Source organism: Argiope bruennichi, chromosome 4 (assembly GCF_947563725.1).
Source record: "Argiope bruennichi chromosome 4, qqArgBrue1.1, whole genome shotgun sequence".
NCBI classification, from domain to species: Eukaryota; Metazoa; Arthropoda; class Arachnida; order Araneae; family Araneidae; genus Argiope; species Argiope bruennichi.
The window spans coordinates 123,446,852-123,471,352 of NC_079154.1; the positions used below are offsets into that span (position 1 = coordinate 123,446,852).

At 30.9% G+C, this 24,501-nt stretch overlaps 1 protein-coding gene across 1 annotated transcript in view; it reads right to left on the minus strand.

The window, feature by feature from the left end:
* LOC129967139 (protein ABHD11-like) overlaps positions 1-24,501 on the minus strand; it is a 35,692-nt gene continuing 11,191 nt past the window's right edge. The window contains exons 2-6 of the mRNA XM_056081827.1: positions 23,484-23,634; positions 19,402-19,575; positions 14,405-14,596; positions 6,115-6,311; positions 1-267 (exon numbers count right to left, since the gene is read on the minus strand). Coding sequence (XP_055937802.1) covers positions 132-267; positions 6,115-6,311; positions 14,405-14,596; positions 19,402-19,575; positions 23,484-23,634 — 850 coding nt within the window. The 3' untranslated portion in view covers positions 1-131. The remainder of the gene's footprint in view (positions 268-6,114; positions 6,312-14,404; positions 14,597-19,401; positions 19,576-23,483; positions 23,635-24,501) is intronic.

Below are 24,501 nucleotides of genomic sequence, written 5' to 3' on the forward strand. Positions count from 1 at the left end.
TGCAAAACTTCATATTTCATTGTAAAATATACAATTATGTAAATGATATACTTTCAAAAACATAAAAAAAAAGTCGGCTGCAAGCAAACAGGCGCATTTACTAGATTTTTTTGACACATAAAATAGAGCTCTTATTCTTGTAGAAAGTTGAGAAGTGCGTCGTTGAATTCACGGGGGCATTCGGTGTGGACGGAATGCGTCGCATTGTCGATTCCAACCATTTTTGCATTCGGGAAATGCTTTCGAATGTTTGGTTCATCCAATCCCCTGAAAAACACACAAAAAAAGGAGAGAAATTAATAAAAAACAAAATTTCAGAAATTTTCATGACTCAAATTTTATACAATTTTAAAATATTGCAACGGAACTTATTCCAACTTGGCGCGGACTATGAACTGAAAGCGACAGTTCTCAATTTCGTATTGCCTCAAATTGCCTGAAAATTGCATCGTTATTGATTTACTTTCTCGTTTGTTCTAGAATGTTCTTATAATTTCTGTACCTTTCTAAATCTGGAAGATTCGAGTCATTTCGTTTTGTGGATAAAAACAGATGTACGGTTTAGTTCCTTGTATAAAATCTGTATTTGAGATTAGCGAATTATCTTTTACTTTAGTTAACACACGACCTATCTACGCGACAATATATAAGACAAAGCATTGTTTCTAATAAATGGAAATTTACATTTTTTAAAAATCAAAATAGATGGACACATTGATTATTTTTTATTCTACAAAGTTTACCTAGAATACTATAGAACTCAACCAACAGAAGTTATCTTTCTGAAATGTTCTTGCATATTCTGTCAAAAAATGTGGTACGCCCCCTTCACACTCTTTCCTCAATTGTGAACCCTGAATATGAGAGTTTTGTGCTTCCTAATATTGTAAAAAGGAACGTAATTACGTATTATTAATCACGCACGACAGACGAACAATAATTACGAAAAAGTCTATTAGCGTGCATAGAAGGAGTGGATTAAAATCTTTAATAAAAAGTATTCGAAAAAGTTTTGAATGACCTCTCCCCTTTGTTTTATTAATAGAAGGCATTCTGAAATTACATTCGGCTTAAACGGAAAATTATTATCACTCTCTGAAAATAATAGGCCAGTTCAGAAGAATGAAACAAAATTATTTCCTGAAGTGTCACAATTTTATATTAAAAAAATGTAAATTCCTATTAATTAGATCTCTTTTGTATGAGGGTAACTCAGTATCTAAACTATGAACGATTTTCAGTTGCAACTGCTAATTTTAATACCTAAAACGTCTGAAAAATAAAAAGGGGGGAAATTATGGGGGAGGGATAAGTGTTTGAAATGTGACGATAATAGGATAGATACACACAGGACAAATTTGTACTTCATTTTTTTTAGTTGCTTCTTCAGCAGGGATTCTTTTTCATATTAAAAGGAATGATCAAATAACAGAAATTCAGATATTTTAACCTTTCAGAATAACGATTCATTTCAAAGGAAAAAATAATTCCCTATCACACGCTGAACTAAGGAAATATTCCTTTATGTTTTCATTAGGATTGATTTAACAATACAACATTTTAATAGGATATGACATTTCATTAAGAGATTAAATAAATTCATTGGTTGGTTTGGTTTAGTTATATTAACGTCCCGTTTTGAAACAACACTAGGGCTATTTTGGGACGGACCTCGTCATTTTGAACCGCGGTCAGATGACGAGGAGGACACCTGAGCTTGCACCCCCTTTCCACACCACACCAGCGGGAGGACGTTTGGTCATGACGGATTTAACGTGCAACAGACCCCCTTATACGACGGTTCTTCGGTGGAATCGGGTCTCGAATCCGAAACCCTCCGGTTCCGAGGCCGGGACCTTACCATAAATTCATTGGAACCAGGATTTAAGAAGAAAAAAAAAACATTATATTTATGCATAAAGAAAAGGGTATATTTCATTTCGTTGCAGCGAATTATTTTTGCTAGCATCATTAATTGTTAATGAAAAATTTTCCAGGATTCTAGTGAGCATCAATTTTGGTGACGATTTTCTTCTAGCGATCGTATTTGAATATAGGTTCCGATCTTACACTTTATTGCTTGGTTAATTTTGGTACGGAGGCAATATGGACTTTTCTCCGATTCTTAAATACTGTCAATATATTCAACTGAAATGTATACAATTGTTTTATTTTGTACTGTTATAAGTTCACATTAATACTCTAAAAAAAGGAACAAAAATAGAATAAGGATGCCTCCACTCCTCTTTTTTAATTTAAGAGACTTACGAGGCAGGGAAAAAAAATGCAAGCTCTTTTTTAGATCATAATTACAATAGCAGAAAAGAAGAACAATTGTTTTCTCGACATTTTTTTCCCCTACCTCACGAAGCAATGAACTTCTCGCGAATTCTTCGAATGTACCTTTCCCCACCGCATCTATTTAAAGCGTACTCATCTGCCAAGAACTGCTAATCAGCTTCAGCTAATTTCTCTCTTATTTCTCATCGATGTAATTTTTGTTTCGCGCATCCTGCCTTCCTTCCGTCACACTTCCTGCTTTTAATTCTGCTGACGGCAAATTTTAATGTAATGGAAACGAATTGAAAAAAAAAAATCTTTAGTTTTGTTAAGTCGTTACTTTTTGAAGGAAATCGTACAACAACACGTTAATCTATACTAATAATAAAAATGAATGTGTGCGTGTTTTAGCGCTCTACAGACCAAACCTTTTGATCTATATCCACCAAATTTAGTACATATATATAGTGGAAGATAGGAATGTGCATCTACAAACGATTTCTTTAAAATTTTAATTAGAATTATAATAAAATAAAAAGTAAGCTGAATTTTGCTGTTTTTGCATGGCAACTTCCGAAAATATCACTGCACGAAAATAAATTTTACGTAGTGTTAAAATTAAAAAAAAAATTCTTTTTAATGATATCAATTTAATAGTAGTGCGATCTTATGTTGAATTTTGGCAATTTTTTTAAATATTTTTTTTCAACAATAGATTATTTGTTACTCTGATTCAAATCGTTTTTATTGTTTCATAAAATATTTTACTCTCCACCATTGTTGAAAGATAAGCAAGGCGAATTCTGTTTAATATCTGTACAGTTTACAAGACAAATAAAAAAAAAATGGTTATAAACTCGAAGACTGAAATGCTGGATATATACTTTTATAAACAGCACTATGATGTTATGGGATTTTCTCCATTAGAAAGTTTCATAAGTCCAATGCACAAATTCAATAAGATAATTCAAATGAAACAACTAAAATGACACTGTTTTAGTGTTAAATAGTTTATAGATATGAAGTTATATCCAAACGATTTATCTGAAGATTAATATAGCTTATATTCCTGTCGAACCAATTAGTCGCCTAAGATAGCTAGTAAGAATTATTCACAGAAAATTTAATACAAAGGAATCTTGTAAAATATACACCAATATGTTTCTTCATAATTAGATTTAAATGGAACTTGAAAGCATAGTAAAAAATTTATAGTGTATTTACAATTTATTTAAATACAACTTAAAGTATATTTAAATACATGTCACGTTATATACATTTTATGAATTCATCATTGCATTAAAATACACAATCACAATTTTTTAAATATCATATATTTAATTTATTATTTTCTTTACACACTTTTCGGTGCACATAAAAATGAGATGATAATAACATGTTTCATGCTTAAAAAGTTTGGAATCAATATTTAGTAAATTTATATGTTCACGAATTGATTATTTTGAAAATTTTGGAGATTAATAATCAGTTAAGCAATTAATTTTAATTTGTTACGCATGGTAAGTGGCGTGGTTTTTTAGTAAATTTGGGAGAAAAAAAAATTAAAGATTTCTTAATATTTAAATTAAACAACTTAGGAAGACAGTAATCTTATCAAATTTCTCACTCTGAAAAAACAGTTTATAAACAAAACAAAACAAAAACGAAGAATCATCAAACACACCACTTCTTATTGCTTGCATTTTACAAATTCTAAAATCAAACAGAATGTGTCCCTTTTAAATACATGGAAACCGCAGTTTTCTTAGAGACTTCATCTTCGCAGTCATTTCTGAATCTCTGCCATTTTTCTAATATGCAGCCAATTTTTTTTTCCTACTTCAAGCAATCTCATATGATAAAAACTTGCAGAATATAAAATTTTATACGATGTTTTTATGTCAAAACAATAGAGAATAGTTACAAAATTTTTTTCTTCCCCAACAAATACCGCCACTCAATTGTAATTACTCAGCGCATTTAATTGTAAGTTTAGCAACTTGCTTGCTGTCTAATCCTCCAAGACCTCTACGTGTCGGCGACTCCAACTCTCACCACACACCGCCTCTTTTTACGATCCACACGACTTCTCCCGATACACACGACACGACTTCCTCGTAGCTTCTGAGTGCCAGTCTTTTATAGTTCCGGGAGGCGGGGCTAGAGTCTTCAGACCAATCAGGGCGTACCTGGCTGTATCTCGGGTCTTAGTGGATGGATCGTGAAAGTTACCGAACTTTCCAGTAGTATCCATTTAGTCGCAAAACTCGCCAAATTCGTCGCCAAGTTGCCAAATGGTCGCCAAGCTCACAGGTCATTGACGCACAGGACAGATCTTACAAAGGGTCTTTCTTACGGTGATACTAGCCGTGATGGGAAGCAAATTACAAGTTTGTAACAATATATATAAAAAAAGATTAAAGGATTGACACCATATGCACATAGAAATCTGATCATTGTAATAATTTTTTTCCTTAACAACTGGTTCTTGCATATTTACATAAACTGCATCTTAAGCTTTTTTTGAAAAGATGCGCTCTGTAAAAAATAACTAAAAAATATTAGACTTATATTTTTATTTCTTTGTGCAGAAATAGAACCTTAGTTACAGCTAAATGAAATAAACGAATTTTTCTCAGTGTGTATAAAACCAGATTTAGGAATTAATTATATCGCTTTTATACATTTTTAGATTCTTAAAAAATGTCAAATAGTCTGACAAAATGATTAAATATTAATATGAAATTAAAAAAAAATATTAATATTTTGAACGCAGTATCCTATTTAGTTGTTTTATTAGAGAAAAGCGTAAATAAGAAAACTGATCGCAATAACTTTATATTTTATTTCATTTTTAACAATGACATTATATTAATCTAACAACAGAATATAACTATTAATTGATTTATTATTTTAGTTTAATTCCTTCATGGTTTTACTTTCTTACTTTAACATCTATATTCAATCATAATTAGTTGAGTCAACTTTTCAAAAATTATTATTTTATAAATCAAGAAAGTAAAAAAATTTATTGTAATTTTAATCAGTTCCCCACTTTTATGACATGTTAGACATTCTTTTAGATGTTAGACAGTTCCATTAAAATGCTAGGGAAACGAATCTATTGTTTCACTTTTCTACATTTTATGCGTTTTTTTTTTTTTTTTTTGAGAAAGCAACATTAATTTGACATTATTAATTTCTAATTATTGGTCTAAAGTACTTAGATACCAAAGATATTATTTATATTCTGGTTTATTTTAGCGATTTTTAGTTTATATACATATATATATAATCATCGAATTTGAATCTTAATTAATTACCAAATTTTTATCTTAATTAAGCTCATATTAACTTCATTCTAAAATGTTTTCTTATTTCCGGATCCAATTCCCACTTCTTTAATTAATCATGTACGCACTCTGGAAAACTGATGAATTCAGCAGGTTCTGACGCTCGGCGTGAAGGGATAAATATCCTTAATGTTTACAAAATTCTTTTAAAGATCCTAAATTTCTCTAAGACTACACATGTCAAAGAAATACCTACCAGAAACTTATAGTAAAAACCACTGAATGGAAAATTACGGTCTCTTTTGCTCCTGTGTCGCGATGTAGACTGCAATATTTCGCACCACTTATTCTTTGAACGTAAATTATGCTGCGTCCCGTGGTGAAATAAATCGATGTTTTTAAATTTCAAAAGTTTTTTTTTTCTATTCGGTCACGTAACTGCTAAAATATGTCTACATGTTTCAGCAGTTGATATTATGTTGCAAATGCGTTTTCGTTAAAAATTGTAAATTCTCATCCATATAAAAACATGGATACTTACACGAGGAACGGTGAAAGCTTTCCATAAATGAAGCATGAGGGACCTTCATAGACTCCAGTCGGTTCTGACATGAGCTCATTGGAGTTCTTGAGAGCCTTCATCAATAAGTCGACGTTAGATTTAAAGGCCCACCGACCCTCAGGGGTTCGCTTCAGCTGGATGCGGAAGTTGGTATTATCTGGCCTCGCTAACATTTTCTAGAAAGATAAATGACACGTTTTATCACAGTAGACTAAAAACCGATTTATATATTAATATTTGTCAACATAAGATGACGGTAAATTATCTGAACTTTAATAATAATAATAATAAACTTAGGAAAGTTTAATAAAGAAATTGAAAATGTCATTACGTAAATTTTAATAAGATAAAAAAAATACAACAAAGACGGTTCAAATGACTGTATATGCTTTTAAAATTTAAGCTTTGCAATATGATTACTGAAAGCAAATCACCAAGCTGAGTTATTTTGTTTTACCATTTACAAATTTGTTTTAGAATTACAAATGTAACACTGACACACTGGTCAGTTTAATAAAGAAAATAACAACTTCAAATAGAATGAAGTGATTCCGAACGGTTGTATGACAGATGCGTACAACCATTTGCGTACAGCTCATAAAAAAGCCAATAAATCACGCGTAGCTCTTTGAAAAAAGGGGGTAGGGAGTAATTAGTCTAGGTTTGCTAAAACATATGTTATCTGTTGGCGAGAGTATTTGGCGAGAAAATGTATTGGTATTTTAACTAAATTTTGATGCTTAAACACAGGGAAAAAACTTTTGTCTCTATGTGTATATGCTGGCTCTGTAGACACCTTGCCGTCTGCCTATCAAATTTGGCAAATATATATTTTGGAGGGTAGGAAAGTGATTTTTTGAATTTTTAATTAGAATTTTAATTTATCAAAAAATAAGAGAATTATTTGATAACTTTCTAAAAATTTACAGTAAAAAATAGTTTTTACTTCCAAATCATATAAATTCTCTGCATTATTCATTCAGAATCAAAGTATGCTAAATATAGTTCTCATGAAATGAAAATCAATAAACTTTAAAAAAATCCGAAATAGAAATTCCATTCTAAAAAAAAAAATAATACATCTGAACTTAACTATTACTATCACAAACGATTCCCATTGTTTTAAAATAAGTGGATCATTTAAATGTGCATTTCAGTTAATTAATAGCACATAAATCAATAAGAGAATTTAACAGTGATAAATTTACTACTATTTGAAATTAAATCTGTTCAAAGCTTTTGAATTTCTGGAACTCAAATAAATAATTCAAATACACATGAAATAAATAATTTAAGAAGCCTGATATAATAAAAATACATCTTATCTTATATTTAAAAATCTAGTATTCTCTTTTATGTGAAAACTTTATCTTTTCGTACGTAAATATAAACGGAAGATCTTTACTATAAAACATACATGCTATCTAAGATCTGTATTCTTTTTACAGAATAAAATTAAGCAAAGACTGATAAACAAATAAAATTAATGATTTTTTTTTAAATTTTAAGATAATTTACGTAAGACATAATATTTTTTGTATTAATATTTTTAAATGCACTGAATTGCATATTTTTTTCTTCCAAATATACGTGTGTTAAATTTAGTATCTCTACGTCCAATGGTCGATATTTTAAATAGAATGATAGACGCATATATATACATTCACTTTCATTCTTGGAAGAAAATCTTATTTTGTTAATTAAAACTTTTAGATTAAAGTCTGAATATTCCACACTTTAATTTTTGAATAATTTTAAACGAAAATTTTGGAGATATCTGTGAAATTTAAAATATATGCTTCCGTGTTAAAAGCCAATTTTTTCCACCCCCCCCCCATCCTTTGTGTGTGTGTGCGTATGTTATTAGGTAATTTTTTATTTAAGTTCCTAAAACAGTCCTTATTTTATTTTATGAATTAAAAATAAAACTCAGGATATTTTAATGGAACATTACAAATGGAAATGGAATAATAATACGTAAGAAAGCATTTTTCACAATTTTTAAACTTATCCCGCATTTACTATTTATTGGATTTTTATAATATTGCAGTGTATTGAATACTATGATCTAAGAAATCATTTAAATTATTTTTTTGTACATAGTAGCATTAAAGAATTAATGCTCTGTGAAATATTCCTTCAAATCCAATACAAACTCACCAAACTTTTAGCCTATATTGAGAAAAAAAATTATAACTGTTACATAAGTATTATAATGCATTTTTTTTTTAGTAATATACTAATAGGAAATTATTCATTTTATTTTAATTACAAGATTGCAAATTTCTATAATGGAAATACTATAATGGAATACTGAAGATTTAATCAAAGTTTCATGTATTATGAATGAAAGTAAATTACAGAAATAGAAGTGAATGTTCACTTATATAGTTATGAAGAAATAAAACATCTCTTTAAAAACTTCTTTAATGTTACAGCAAGAGTTTCTTCTGCAATGCAGTAAAAGAAGTCTGACTTTATTTTTTTAAATAAAGAAACTAATGTTCTAAATTCATTTGCTCTTAAAATCTTATATGGATCTCGACTGGACTTCTGAAAACTATGGGCTCATTGTGAGATAACCAGACTTTTTCCATAGCAAAATATCTGCAAATTGTGCATTGTTTTCACGAAAAAAATCGCTTAAGAACGTCCGAATCAATGGTAAAATCGAAAGATGCCCTTGAAGCCATTTCTATTAAATATAATTAAATTCCCAAGAGATTTGAATCTACTATACAGGAGCTGTTATGTCAACAGTCCAAAAAAATTATTTAAATAATTCTAATCTGGGGGGGGAGGGGACAAGATTTTTAAGTAGGTAAAATTGGCAACTGTCAGGGAACCCCTCAGCTCTTGATAATTTTTAATAGTTGTAGAAAGGTAAATAGTTTTATGCTTTCATTTAATGACAGTGGGCCGTGCAGTCAAATTTATTCAAGTTATAATCAAAATTATAAATTAATTTTGAGACTTTACTCTAGTAATATTTCTAATTACCATTTACTCGTTATGCTATTTTATAATTCTAAAAAATTTGAAGCTTTACAGTTTAAAGAAATATATTCCCTCCTTTTACAATATTGTTTAGAGTGTTGTAGAAAGTTTTCTTTTGTTTTCGATATTTTGCTTAAAATTAATTTTACGTCTTGACAGTGCACTTTTTTTATTTGTACAATATTGAAATGAACTTTCTAGAAAGGGACTTGCGACTTCAGTTTTCAAAATTTTCTACTTAAAATTGGTGAATAAAAATTAAATTAAAATCAATAAAAAATTTGGAGGGAAAAAGGGGCTTTGAGATTTGCATTATCTCAGGACCCCAGGAAGGTTTAAAACGGCCATGAATTCTTTTGAAATTAGAAATAATTACATTGTTTAAAATATGGAAAAAAACGCATAGCTAATCAGTAAACATTTCAATAAAGGGGCAGATGTATACTGTTGAAGAGTATTTTACCAGAACTTCATTCAACACTATTTTTAATGACTTTTTGTACATATAAGAACGATCTTTAATGAAATTAAAGTTTCTGAAGAACATATAATACATATATTAATGTAAAAATCCTTTTTCTTAATTTTGTTTTATATTTAACAGTAGATTTCGATTACAGTTTAGTGAATAGTGCAACTAGAAGAAAATTAAATTTGAATTCAGCTAATATTTCCTACAAATTTTCGCAGGTACAAATGATCAGTTAGCAAAATATTAATATACTTCTGATTTAGTAAGCTGCTTATTTTACGCACCTTATACTTAAAATATTTCATACATAAAGTGCAAAGTCGTATAATGAACAAATAATTTATCTTTATCAGAGTACAGATTTTTGAAAAAAATGTAACAACATTTAAATTAAATCTACGATGATAAACAGAAAAGTTTAAATTTGAATGGCGTTCTACTCTGAAAACTGATTTTTTAAAAACAAATACAAATCCTCCTTACAAATCCTTCCAATTCCACTAACCTCATTTAATTGTACTTTAAATTTAAGAAATAATTTTTAATTGCCTATATTTAAATAACGAACTTATTGAATTAAATAAACGAATCAAGAAGAAATAAATCAAAAATTAATGAAACGCAAACTCTTTCGTTTAATGCAAAACTTTATATTTATGTAAAGTAATGCATTTATATCTGAAATCTAGAAAAAATGATTATTATTTCGAAGTGGGTACACTATTTATATGAGCAGAAATATCTTTCCCCAATGTTTTTATCTTACATTTTTAAATATATACATTGAAAAGCAATCCATCTTTCATAAAAAGCTAGTAGAAATTACTCCTATAGTATTAAAACGCATGAAATTATATTAATGAACGTATCGTTAAGTATTCGAAATTGTGTCAAACATCAGGCTAACTCTCGCCAAATATGACACTTTTAGATAACGTTTAAGATGTTATAACCTCTTCTAGAACTGAACCTTCTCAGTAACACAACCGCATTGTAAACGAGACAACTGATTGACAGTTTTATGATTCGTACGCAAATGGTTGTACGCATCTGTCCCACTACCCGAACAGCTATAATTATTATGTTAATGTTCATTATAATTATGAACTGTAAATATGTTGTTTATCCATAAGTAGCAATAGGAACAGATAATTTCTAAATTAACGCATATGCAAAAATAATGTGTGTTTCTTTTACATTTAAAAACTCCTATTAACATATTATAATTATAATAAGTCCCTGAAAAAGAAATTCCCTTATTAATAAATAAGAAGTTGCGCTATTTTAGTGCATGCAAAATATAAAAACTTTATATGCTTTACAAATTTTTACGAATTATTATTCAATTTCATTCTTGGTTTTTTTTATCTGTCTAACAAGCTAAATATTTTTCAATATTTGACGAAATTTTTTATAATCAAAGAATCATGTTTTAAGAAATTCCTCTATTTGATTTTTTTAAGAAACGTGTATATAATGAGCGACTCAAATGTCCGGCCCAATGAAGCACATTCAACCGAAGGAAGAGAAATATTAAACCATCGAAAATCGGTTGGTAAAACTAATCCCACTTGATCTCAGGTTCAGATTTATAAATAAGTAAAACAAGCTACAGCTTGGAAAAAAATTATCCGATTATAACTTATTATTCGACACTTGGGTCGGATCCAAATACCATATATACTATTTAAACTGACTTATAAAGGGCACTGTATCTCAGTTTAGGGTCTCATCAAGTTTAAATCCAACACTCTTTAGTCTAGCATCGCTAACCAGGTCCATGAATCGAAACTCAAAATGAAAGAAAAACCTTTTTAAAGGCAGATAAAAAAGGATGGAGAAAATGGCGAATCAATATAATTGGTTATAAAATGTCGAATGAAGAGTCAGGAACTTTTGAAATGGTTTTAGATGGCCCATTTCCAATGAAAACCAGCTTTTGCCTGCAATCAATGTAGATACTGAAATGCAACAATTAAATTATTAATTTTGAATGACTGGCAATATTGAATCAAGACTTCGAAAATATAAAAACTATAGAGAAAAAATACCACTGCAAATAACACTTTTTTTTCAAAGCAAAGCTTTTAATAGTTTCTAAAATTCTATAAAGAGCTTGTTAACCCTTTAAAGGGCCATTTTTTTCTAGTCATATTATTTAAAAATATTTTTAGGTTTGAAATTAGAATAAGAAAAGGGATTCATTTAGCTTAGTAGATAAATTTAATTTGATTAATTCATTAATTCGGTTAATTAATAATTAAGTAACAAATCAAGACATCATTTTGTCTGAGATAAAGAACTGAAGCATCTAAGTTTCTGACTTACTAAAAAAATGTGTCACAACTTATGCCAACCTACATAATTTCATACAAAGATTGATAAATTTGGTAGGAAGCATACTTCCCACGGCCCTAGAAAGGGTTAAATAAGAAATTCCGGAACTAATCTCTCTTACACCGAGTTCGAGACACAGGTTTTGGCAGGTCACAGCTAAGACATTACAGATTATTTCAAATAATGTTCAAAATACCAACAAACTTTCAGTTCTTTAAATATGAAACCATTGTAGATAAAGCTAATTCCACTTTTTCCTGGACGGTGAGTATTTGAATTTGCTGGAAATGGCTTTCGTTTATTAATTGATGGTTATTCTAGACAGTTTGACTTTCAACGCTCAGATAACTAATGAAGTATTATAATTATTTGGAAGACGGTTCTGTCAGTCTTGGAATACTAAATATCTTGGATAATGATCCACAGTAAAAAATCACAACTTTTCACCAGTTTACATGTGATTGGAAAATAAGTTACTAACACTCCTTTCCTTATTAAGCTTCTCAGAATATTGCTAAAATTTTCTCACAATAACCTTTTACTCCTGATGATTCTTTTCTTTTCCATGATGCTGTACTGATACAACTTGCTATAGGTTTAATAACTATAATATTGTTATTAAACCTTTAACAATTGGTTATGGTTCGCTCAATTGAAAAAATAAACATTTTCTTCTTTACTGTTGCTGATCCATTATTTAATTTGTTTTATTAATTCAAAAGTTTTTATTAATTTGTTTAAAAGAGAAAATGTCATGATATCTGTGATGGGCAGCTCCATGCCTTTAACAGTAATAAAAACTGTCAAAATTAGGACAAATTACAGACGCACTTAACTAGTCACAATGAATTCAATGCATCATTTATAGAGTAGACTGAGTTCATCCTTGACATATTTTACATCTCATTGTGTTTATTTTTCCTTTGATTATTCGTAAAATGTTATAAGAAGGATTAAGGAGTCTTTAGGTCTCAAACAGCAACATTTAAAAGATTCTTTTAACACCAATATGATGAACAAAACTGTAACCACATTTTTAATCATCTTAATCTGGTTCGAAACAGATATATTGGGTATATTATTGTTTAAATTTCTATTCTATCAAGTTATCACAAGCGAAAGCAGAGTGTAATTTGTTTATCATTACTTGGTTTGCTTTAGTTATATTAACGTCTCGTTTTAAAGCAACACTAGGGCTATTTTGGGACGGACCTCGTCATTTTGAACCGCGGTCAGATGACGAGGACGACACCTGAGCTGGCGCACCTTCCACACCACACCAGCGGGAGGACGTTTGGGAGATTCCTTTCCTTTTTCGATATCTTGTCATCTTTTGATTCTGCTTCAGAACTAATGAGTCTCTGTCTGAATAAAAGGTTATAACAATATTGCAAGCGATTTCTTATATCACTCTATTTTATGCACATCAAATGGATTAAACGTAGCGAAAATTTTAGAAATGTAATGTATAGATAACTAAATCATGATCTTCCTATGAAAAAAAAAATACTGTCTTCCAAAAGATATAAATATAATAAATTAAATTTATAAGCGAATTTTATAATTTTCTCATCATTTAAATTTAAAGATAAGAAAATAACTTTTTTTTTACTTCTGTGTTTAGAATTTTGGCTTTTTCAATGCTTCTTAAAATTAAATAGCGCAATTTTAACTATCTTGAAACTGTTGAGAAACAAATTCTTTCATTTAGAAGTGTGTAACAGTTTTTGAACGAGTTGATAACTGTTCCTTTATGTTCTAAATTTTCCAAGGTGAAGTTCGCATGCAATATTTCGTTTCGGTCTTTAACCTCTTCTCTTGGAACATACTTACTTCTTCAGTTTCTCGTTATAGTTGCTAAATATAATTTCAAAATCATTTCTAAAAAATCAAAATTTGGCCTAGCTACTACTAATAATAATAAAATGTACTTCCACCGAAATTTCTACTCCCTACTAACATTTAATATTATATGCATTTATAAAGGACTAATAAAAACCAATTTGGATCTTCTTTAAGCTACTGGAAATCATTTTTGCACAAGAATACATTTTCTATCTGACTTGTTAATCATGCTGATTTCCTACAGCTTGCATACGCTCAATATGCCGCCAAAAATGATTTGTGGTCGGATGATTTGCTTCTAAAAATCAGCAATCCACTTGGACCAATTATTTATTGGTCCAAGCTACTGGAAATCATTTTTTTCACAAAAATACATTTTCTATCTGACTTGTTAATCATGCTGATTTCCTACAGCTTGCATACGCTCAATATGCCGCCAAAAATGCTTTGTGGTCGGATGATTTGCTCCTAAAAATCAGCAATCCACTTGGACCAATTATTTATTGCATCCCAACTGATTAATATACAAACGAATTTGCAATCTAAGAACTTAGTTATAATGTGAATTTAATGAATACAAATCTTGTAATATATAGATTGTGATTTTCTGAAACTTACAAGCTCCTGTGGTAAACTCTGCATAACAGTATCGAAGATGATCTTTCTCGCCGTGTCTTCGTCCACGTCAGATGGTACTTGTTCTAAAGCGGCTCGTCCTAAGGAAATGTAGAGAAACACCATGTCCAGCATCGGCTGAGACAGTTTCCGACAACTCATGTCCTCAACAACGAGTTTTTCTACTCTTTCTGGCTGGAAAAAAAAAAAAAAAAAGGTTTCGTTTTTATTCAATGAATTAAATTTCACCTTTCCAATATACAGTGACTTAAATGAATAAGTGCATGGTTTAATATTTCATGATGCAAAATTCACAACTTTAAAATCCAAAAAAAAAAAAAAGGTTTTGTATAAAAAATGAAATATTACTAATCTTTATTACTATCCAAGAAGTAATTAATAAAGTAATGTAATCAAATTTTACTGAACAATAAATGCCATTTGATTATTTTACTGGTAAAGAGCCCCCTCTATTCACTTGATATATCCAACAACATTGTTACGATATTCTCACAATATTGTGTGGCAATTAGAATATCGAAGAACATCGTGGAACTAACAGAAAAAATATTGTGCTAATAGGAGCTTAGTAGCTTTCATTCTTTGAGTTTGCTAAGTTATAATTACAAAAACTGCATGTGTCAACATATACGATCGTTCCAATAAGTTTGTTAGAGTTCCAAATTGCCCTGGACTTCTAATCATAATTTTATGAGCATGGAATGAACTACTCAGTAAATTTGGAAACAAAATAGACACGTGAAAAAAAAGCCGAAGAATCCTTGCTCCACATTTAGTAATAATTACTAGCTGGAGTAAAAAGTGAATATTTTTTCTGTGCTGTGGATTTAGTTTATGTAATTAATTTTGCTAAAATTCAGTTATGTTACAATTAATTATTTAAAATGCAGATAGAGATGTGCTATGAACCGAAATCTGTAATAAAAATCTGAGTTTTCTTCTCAGTTATTTATTTTATTTCTGTGGGCGTATATAGAACTGCATCTTCTTTGGTCATACCCTCTATTAAAGAACCATAAAACCACCCATGTGTGATTCATCTTTTAAATTTTTATTGCCCCAGACTATAATTTTTCCATTTTACTGTATACTGCTTAAAGAGACGAAAATGGAAACGCCGTTCGTTTTCATCCATCACTTCCGCTGCCCAGCCTAAATAGAATGAATTCGTACCCCGTGATTTATGTCATATATACAGCTTCAATTTGATTTTTTAGAGCACGTCACACCTTGTAGCAGACAGGAAGGACGTAATTTCACAAAAAAAACTTAAAACAGGATGCAGTTACATGTCAAAGGCAGTTGCGTGTAAGACTGTGAAACAACATGAATTGAAGTAACATGAGTATTCATTACTCTTAAGAGGTATTAGGCAAAGAAAGATATTTTTTCCTCTCTTACTGAAAGAAATATTAATAAATGCTAGTATTTTTTTTATATTGTGTAAATATGTTCAAAATATTTTGTAAAACTGGGATACAAATCACAATGCATGGAAGATACCTAAATGAAACCAAACTTGGTACTGCAACTGAAATTCAATACCTACATATTTTAACAATTCAAAGAAAATTCATTGGCGATGTTCGCAATAAAGTTTGTGTCTTAAATCAATAATTACTAATATGCCCACTGTAGAGAGTAGTTTCAAAGAAATGTTTATTGAATAAAAGATTTTTTTTTTTTTTTTACTTAGTTAGGTGATTGGTGTTGTATGCAAAAGAACTATAGAAGATAAAAAAGGTATTATTAAGACTAAAAGGTAAAGGTATTTACAAAGGCCTATTAATAAATACCTACTTTTTATCTATATTCACTATTAAAGATTGGGGGATTAATTAGAATTAGCTTAAAGAATTAAATATAATTCATCTTAAGCACGTTTCAGCTGAATATAATTTCTAGAAAAATTAGGTTAATGTTAATGTGAAATAAAGATATGCTACATCTGACTTAACCCCCGAGCGCTTGAAAAAAATTCTACAGAAAATCTGTTTTTCAGCGTAGAAACTCAAGTTCCCCAGTAGCTGCGTCCAAGGTTATTTGCCACCTGACCCCAACCATTCTAGGAATTTCACCCCTCTCGTTTCTTGGAAAATGGAACACCTGCTGTCAGAAACAGCTGCGCGGGCCTGGAAAGCCCGATGCGCGCGTTCGCATAGCTATTTTTGTAAGCAGTGGAGACGGTCGCAATAATGTCTCGATACTTGAGTTATAAAGAGGAATGCGAAAGATTGCAAAAATTACTAGGGGAAGTTTCAACAGATGAAGAATCTCTTAATGAGGAAGATGAAGAAATTGTTGATGAAGAATTAATTAGTGATCATCAATCGAATTCAGAAGAGGAGCTAGATTCAGACAGTGAAGTGTACGTTTGTGAATCCACCGATGATTACGTTGGGAAAGACGGTAAAACGATATGGCATAAAAAGGAACTGCCAGGAAATATTGGCAAAACAAAAAATGTATCCTCGCCAATAAATTCTTGGACATTTTTGATTGATGAAAGTATGACATCAATTATTGTCAAGTGCACGAATATTTATATTCGATCAATTGCATGTAAATTTGGAAGAGAAAGAAACGCTCATCCTACAAAAATTTCTGAAATAAAGGCATTTATAGGACTTCTCTATTTTGGTGGACTGCACAAATCTTCCCATGTAAATGTAAAGGACCTCTGGGCTACTGATGGAACAGGAATTGACATATTCCACCGTACTATGTCATATAAACGTTTTTTATTTCTGATGAGGTGTGCCAGATTTGATGATATAAGAGATCGTTCTTCTAGAAGAGAAGTGGATAAACTTGTTCCCATCAGAAATATTTTTGAAATGTTCGTCGCAAATTGTCAAAAAGTTCAAACTCTTGGAGAATATGGGACAATCGACGACAAATTAGAACCGTTCAGAGGAAGGTGTTCATTTCAACAGTACATGCCAAATAAACCAGCCAAGTATGGAATAAAATTTTTTGCCATGGTAGATGCGAGAACATTTTATACATGGAACCTACAGATTTATGCAGGAACTCAACCAGCAGGACCATATAACGTTGAAAATGGCCCAGACAAAATTGTAAAGAGATTGCTAGAACCTATTTTCAATTCAGGACGCAACCTAACTGTTGACAATTGGTACACAAGTTATGATTTAGCAAAAGACCTCTTGAAGAAAAAATTACACTTGTGGGAACAGTCCGAAAAAATAAAAGAGAGCTTCTAAAGGAATTCATTTCTGGAAAAAAACGAGAACAATATTCAACATTATTTGGATTCCAAAAAGATTTGACACTGGTTTCTTACGTACCGAAAAAAAAAAAATGTGTTGTTCTTGTATCCTCAATGCATAATGGTGGTGCAATTGACGCTTCTACAGGAGAAGTAAAGAAACCAGAGATTATAACATTTTATAACCTTACAAAGGGCGCAGTTGATGTAGTGGATGAAATGTCAGCTACATATTCTACTGCCAGGATAAGTAAAAGATGGCCTATAGTCATATTTTTCAGTATGCTGAATATTGTTACTGTAAATTCTCGTATCATAATACTGTCATCAAATACGCCACCCGTTCAGTATAAGAAAAGAAGTTTATTCATAAAAGATCTTTCTTTAGAATTATTGAAGGACCACCTTCAAGAAAGAAGTATGCAGGCTACTCTTCCCCGTCAATTGCGTGACCAAATGAATTGTAACCGCAGTGAAAATTGCGATACTCCCCCGCAAAAAAGGCAAAAAATTTCTAGAAAAAGATGCCATGTATGTCCCAGTACAAAGGACATAAAATCCCAAATGTGTTGTTCCGCGAGTAAAAAAAATGTATGCGGGGAACATAGCAGCGTTGTTTGCTACAAATGTCTCTAAAATGTAAGTTTTATTTTAATTTACTAATGTAGAAATATTTTTTATTAATAAATACTAGTAATAATTTATGTCTCATGTATGTTTTGTAATTTTCAGTTTTAAAGAGAAAAGAACCTTTAAACTATTTTAAATATTTTGTACTCAAACTAGTTGTAATTGTGTAATTTGAAAGTGGCATTTATCTGAAAAACATTTTTTTATATTTTCAGCAGTATACTTTTCGGAAACTTAGATTTTAGGTTACGTAAATGTAATTTTATTTGCGTTTTTCTCACGAAAAACGTTTCCGGGCCTGCGAAGCCCGATGCGCGTCTTCGAGTCACAACAGAAACGCGCGTCTTCGCGGGTTAAGATGCTGATATACATCTTTACATTCCCTTTTAAAATGATTTAAAGGGCCAAAATGGTAAACACACAAACAAACCCAATTTCAAATCATTCTGGAACCATAGAGACTTGGACAGGCCTTTTAATTTCTAGACTAGAAGATTATGGGCACGATACCGGTTGCTTTTAACATGCTTCATGTTCATGGCTCTAGTATGTGTTAAATGTTTAGAAAGTAAAACTTTCTACCGGGAATTATGAAGCAGAAATTTGAAGGTAAGTTGTCAGAACTTGCCATCCAAATCTATGACAAAGTAATTGAATATATATGTCCATTTCACTCTTCTATAAGGTTAATATATTCTCGTGATATCACAATTTACAAAGGATGTCAGAATGCTCGTTCTAGAGAGCTCCTACAATTTTTCTGAGTGAATTATGGAAATTATTTATTAGAATGCTTTATGGTAAAACGTTTTCCGCAAAATTTGCAACAAATGACATAGAAGCATTTTACCAGTGAAAAGGTGTACTGAACATCCAGTATATTTAAGAAAACTTAAAACGAATCCTATAATTCTTATACTTATATATAAATATTTTTTAAATTGAGGATGATTTAGAAGTCTAAATCAACTGCCACAAACAATAATATAAGTGTAAAATTAAATAAGAAAGAGTCAATAAGTAAGGAATTCACGCTTGGGTAGACATGGAATTTCAATATGGACTTCCAGCAGTTAATTCTTTCCTAATGATATCAGTGTCGAAAAGAAACGCTTACCGCTCTCAAGGCCAATTTCATACCGGTGATTCCCCCCATGCTGTGCCCGATGATGATGGCTTTGGGCGCGTTGATGCTGTCCATGAAGTGCAAAAGGTCGTCTACGTTGCAGTCGAAGTTGAACACATCGCACCACGGGCTGTCTCCGTGGTTCCTCGAGTCCACCGCATACACCTGAAATGGAAATAACATTGTGAACGACGAAATGACACTTAACAGATAAATTAAAATGCAGACGTTAATGGAATTTTTTTTCAAGCAACACATCACACATATGGCCATTAGAAGAAAACCTCCACCAAAATTGCATTGCTGTACACTGGAAATTTTATGAATGTACATGGAAATTGCATGCTGGGAAGTTGCCATATAAATAAATAATAAATGAAAAACTAATTTAATTAATGTCTTTTATTCTTCACATAAATAAGGCATTATTTAATCTTCTCATTCCTAAGATGATTCGAGTTCGAGATCCTTTGAATACTGAATCGTTCGAGTTTCTTTTTCAAACGTGAGAAAAATTCGCCACCTCCCTCAAAAACCTCAATAACAGATCATGTTCTTTAGAGGCTGACATTAAAAAAGACCCTGCTTAGCTGAGAGCTATTAAACAAACGTATCCTTTGTGTGTTTCCAGAAAGCTTTCCTCTTTCGTAAACCTATTTGGGCGAACGTCTGTAACGAACAAAGCACATCCCTCGGGTATTTTATCAATCATACAGAATGAAAGGGGGAGAAATTTCACAGATATCCAAGCGTTTAGGATGCCCGTGTAGAGAGAGAGAGAGAGAAAGAAAGAAACACCAGAGATACAACATTAGTATTACATACTGAGAAGGCAAATATAACATTTTACAAATGCATTCTTTTCTATAGTTTAAAAGAATATTTAAAAAAATCTTCATTATTAATAATAAATTTTGTTTATAAAGGAAAGAGATACAAATAATAAAAATTCTACAAATTATTTGTGATAAAATATCGTAAATGAATTTTTTTAATGTTATGTATTGGCTATTGTAAATTTGATACAACAATTTCTTCATTTGCTTCAAATTAATTTGTGAAATACAATTTTTAAAAACATACATACTTTTATTAACATACAGATAAAAAATATTTTATTTTCTATTTTTTTAGTTATTTTTAATACATTTTATATATTATAAAATGCTGTAATCAATCTTTTTTTACTCTCAGATTCATTAAAAGATTACGCCACAAGTAATTAACCACAATTCAATTATATTAATAGATAAACAGATTAATAGAATCGATTAACAGATTAAGTTCTGAAAATATTATAATAAAGTATTATAACTGAAAGCGTAATAATGTTTGAAACTCTGGCACAGAAATAAGTGAAAAATCGATTGGAAAATCCAATCCTTATAAACATGAAATAAGTAATATTTTATAAGAGTAGAAAAATATTCCATCTAGCTCTAGAATATTTTATTAATTTCTTCTCTGATGATCAGTTAACAAATTTTACTTTAAATGAATGTTTAAAAACGCTTTTGATTGTGTCATGAATCTCTAATACTTACTTGTATAGAAAACAAATATTAACATTATTATGTCTAGAATTAATATGTGGAAAAATTTACGCATCTTTTTAATACGTGCAACTAAATATTAAAATTCTCACAGTTTATTGTTTTTTTTTTTTATTTTAATAATATGCAGCATCAAATTATGTAAATACACCTTCGTTTGTTTATTTTAGAGGATCGTCTAAAATCATACTGACAAATCGCAGATCCTTCAGACAGACGCAGGAAGTCATTAATTCTAATGATTAAAATAAGTTTAGGATGCTAGAGAGATTGATGGGACAGGATATACTTGTTTAAACACACGTTTAAAAGATGAGAGTTCCTCAGTAGTTCGAAATATTTGCATTAAATTCTCAGTTTAATTAGCAAAATTTGACACAATCATTCACCCCCAATTCTTTGCTCGTCTAAAAAGTAGTGGTAACTTTATTATTATTAAGAGATATTAAGAAACTAAGCTCCGTTAAAAACTGAATAAAAAAACAATGATTATTAGCAAAACACTTTTAGAGTATAATGAAATATAACGCTTAGGTGATTTTTCAATACATCTGCAGTGTTTTAAGTATATATCTTAGCAGAGTGCTGGTTATGTACGTTTTCGCCAAGATGCCGCCTATGATGATGGGGATGGAAAATTTAAAGAAAATGTATTAACAGAGTCCTAAACGTAAACCTTTGGTTATTCTTAATATTTTTTTCAATTTCTATAATATGATCATTATTAATCAGAAGTCTCCATTTTCTTTCTTCATCATGAACATTTTCACCCCCATTGAAACTTCCAGCCTTTATCACAGAATTACTGACTGCTTTTTGCCCTTAAATTTCACAGATTGCTCTATAAATTTCAATTGGTTCTGCGTTTCTAGCATTAGGAAAAAGGATGACAGAACGTTATTCCCACGTCCCTGGATATTCAATTTTTTTAGATAATTTCAACATTTAATATGCAGCCAATGCAATAGTCAGAGATCTAAAAATAATTTCAACTGTTTGTCAAAGTGTCAGCAAAATGAACGCGCATTTGAAATCACGAAAGTAGCACTTTTACGGGAAAAATGAAGGCAATACTAAGTTTCTAAATATGCATGGCATTGTCATTTATTAAACATTTCGCATTTAAATCATATAGTATAGTTTCAATGGGCAACATCTTTTATAAAGTATTGTTTTGTGGTGAAAGCTTATAAGCCAGTTAACAGTGACGCTACTCGAACAATTGTTTTTGTATCGTGGTCATGTTACTGGGCTGCGAACCACAAGGTCCCAGGTTCTATCCCTGCTCATAACAATTCGTTACAGTTTATAGCAGTTTAGTGAACTTTCCTACAACAAATACTCCTATAAAATGATGGTATAATTATGATTATTTCTTATATAGCATAATATTATATGTTTAGAATAATTTATCTAAACATAATTTTAAAATTCTTTTTATTTAGATAAACAAATGTATACATTTACTTGTTGTTTATATATAAACAACAAAGATGGCAATTTAAAAATATAAAATGGAGCTAATAATATGTTTAGTTATAATTTAAAAATATGCTTCAACTTGCATAAATTTCTCCGATAGTGCATGTGTCATATAATACGATTTTCTATTACGCAGAACCTATCCCGTACCGCATTGTGCGAAAGTCCACTTTATTTATTATTTAACGGATTTTCAATTTTATAGTCACCTTTTCGACTTATAGTTCGAACCTCACTTTGGTTAAATCGAAGCTTACGAAAGCTCAAAAGAATGATAATTCAACCACAAAAAGCATTTTATCATAACTTATTTGAAAAATAAACCATTCCTTGAGCTTATAAACAAAGATTTCAAATGGAAAAAAAGTTTTTGTTGATACGGTGTAAATTGCAATGAAACGGATTTTTACTTATCAATGACGAATATTTCAGATTTTTTTCACATCTAATGTGAACATGAGAATGCATATTCGTACCAGATATGAAAGAATAACAGGATTTTTAGAAACATCAAAACACCGGAATTCTTTACAATTAATTTCGAAAAAACCAAATTTTTATTTGATTGTTTCGATATTAACTGTTAAAAGTTCGACTGCTTTTACTTGTTTTAAAATTTGAAAAATTGAGAGGTGATATTGCATGATTTGGTTTGGTTTGGTTATATTAACGTCCCGTTTGAAGCAACATTAGGGCTATTTTAGGACAGACCTCGTCATTTTGAACCGCGGTCAGATGACGAGGACGACACCTGAGCTGGCACCCCCCTCTCCACACCACACCAGCGGGAGGATGTTTGGTCATGACCGATTTTACGTGCAACAGACCCCCTTACACGACGGTTCATCGGTGGAATCGGGTCACGAACCTGAAACCCTCCGGTTCCGAAGCCTATACCTTACCACCAGGCCACCGCGGCCCTAGGTGATATTGCATGATAATCAATGAAATGCTGAAATTAAATTAAAACATCTGAGTTGTTACTGAATTGAGCAAAGTTTCTTTTATTTTACAACAGCACATAGTTGTATTACTTACTTTCCTATTTGTGGCCTTAGCTGTTATTTCGGGTAGGTCATTCCAAAGTTCTTTGGATGCAGTCAATCCATGAACAAATATAATGGGGGCTTTGTCTTTCGAGCAGCCCTCGGGGTCCACAGAATTGAATGCTAACTGAACTGGTTCGTACCTGGAGAAAAAAAAAATGTAGTTATTTAAAACAGAATTGAAATGATTCTTTTTATTTCTCACAATGTTCGAATATTATATACTAAACTTATAAATTACGGGATGTAGATTCAAATTAATTCTTCTAAATTAAGAATTTTTCTCCAATTCTGTTACAAAAATGAACAATAATTTCAAGGATTTGTAATTAAATAATGGTAACCACATAATTACAGCTGATATAAAATTGCTAGCTTGAAACGTTTATATTCCTAATGTTGTATTTCGGAAGATACAGAAAGAATGTAGATAGTAAAATATTATCAGTTTTGTTGATACTTCAGATGGAGCGGTATATAACTGAAAGAATGAATGGAACAGCTCGGTAGCCAATGCCTTGAACTGATTCCTTCTTTGGAATCAATTCCTGATTACGAAAAATAATTCGGGAATGGCAATTCCCGACCCCAGCGAGAAGGGGGATGGGATAGTGGGCTAGCCTCAAATTCTGAGCCGGAATAAATTGATACAAACGACAACTGAATAGTAATCTCCACTCTAACGTCTGCAGTGAATAGCTTATAAGCCAGTTAACAACTACGCTACCCGAGCAATTGCTTTTGTATCATGGTTATGTTACTGGGCTGCGAACCATAAGGCCCCAGGTTCTATCCTCGCTCATCCCCAATTCGCCACATTGGTGACCCGGACGTGATACCTTCAACCTTCGTATATCTGTTGTGGCGCCATCTACCCGCAACCAAAGTCACCAGACTCACTTGACGCAGCAAAGCAATACAAAGTCGTCAGATTCACTTGACGCATCAACACAAAAAGGCCGCAACAACCCAAATTCGTCAGACTCACTTGACGCAGCAACAGCGTCAGC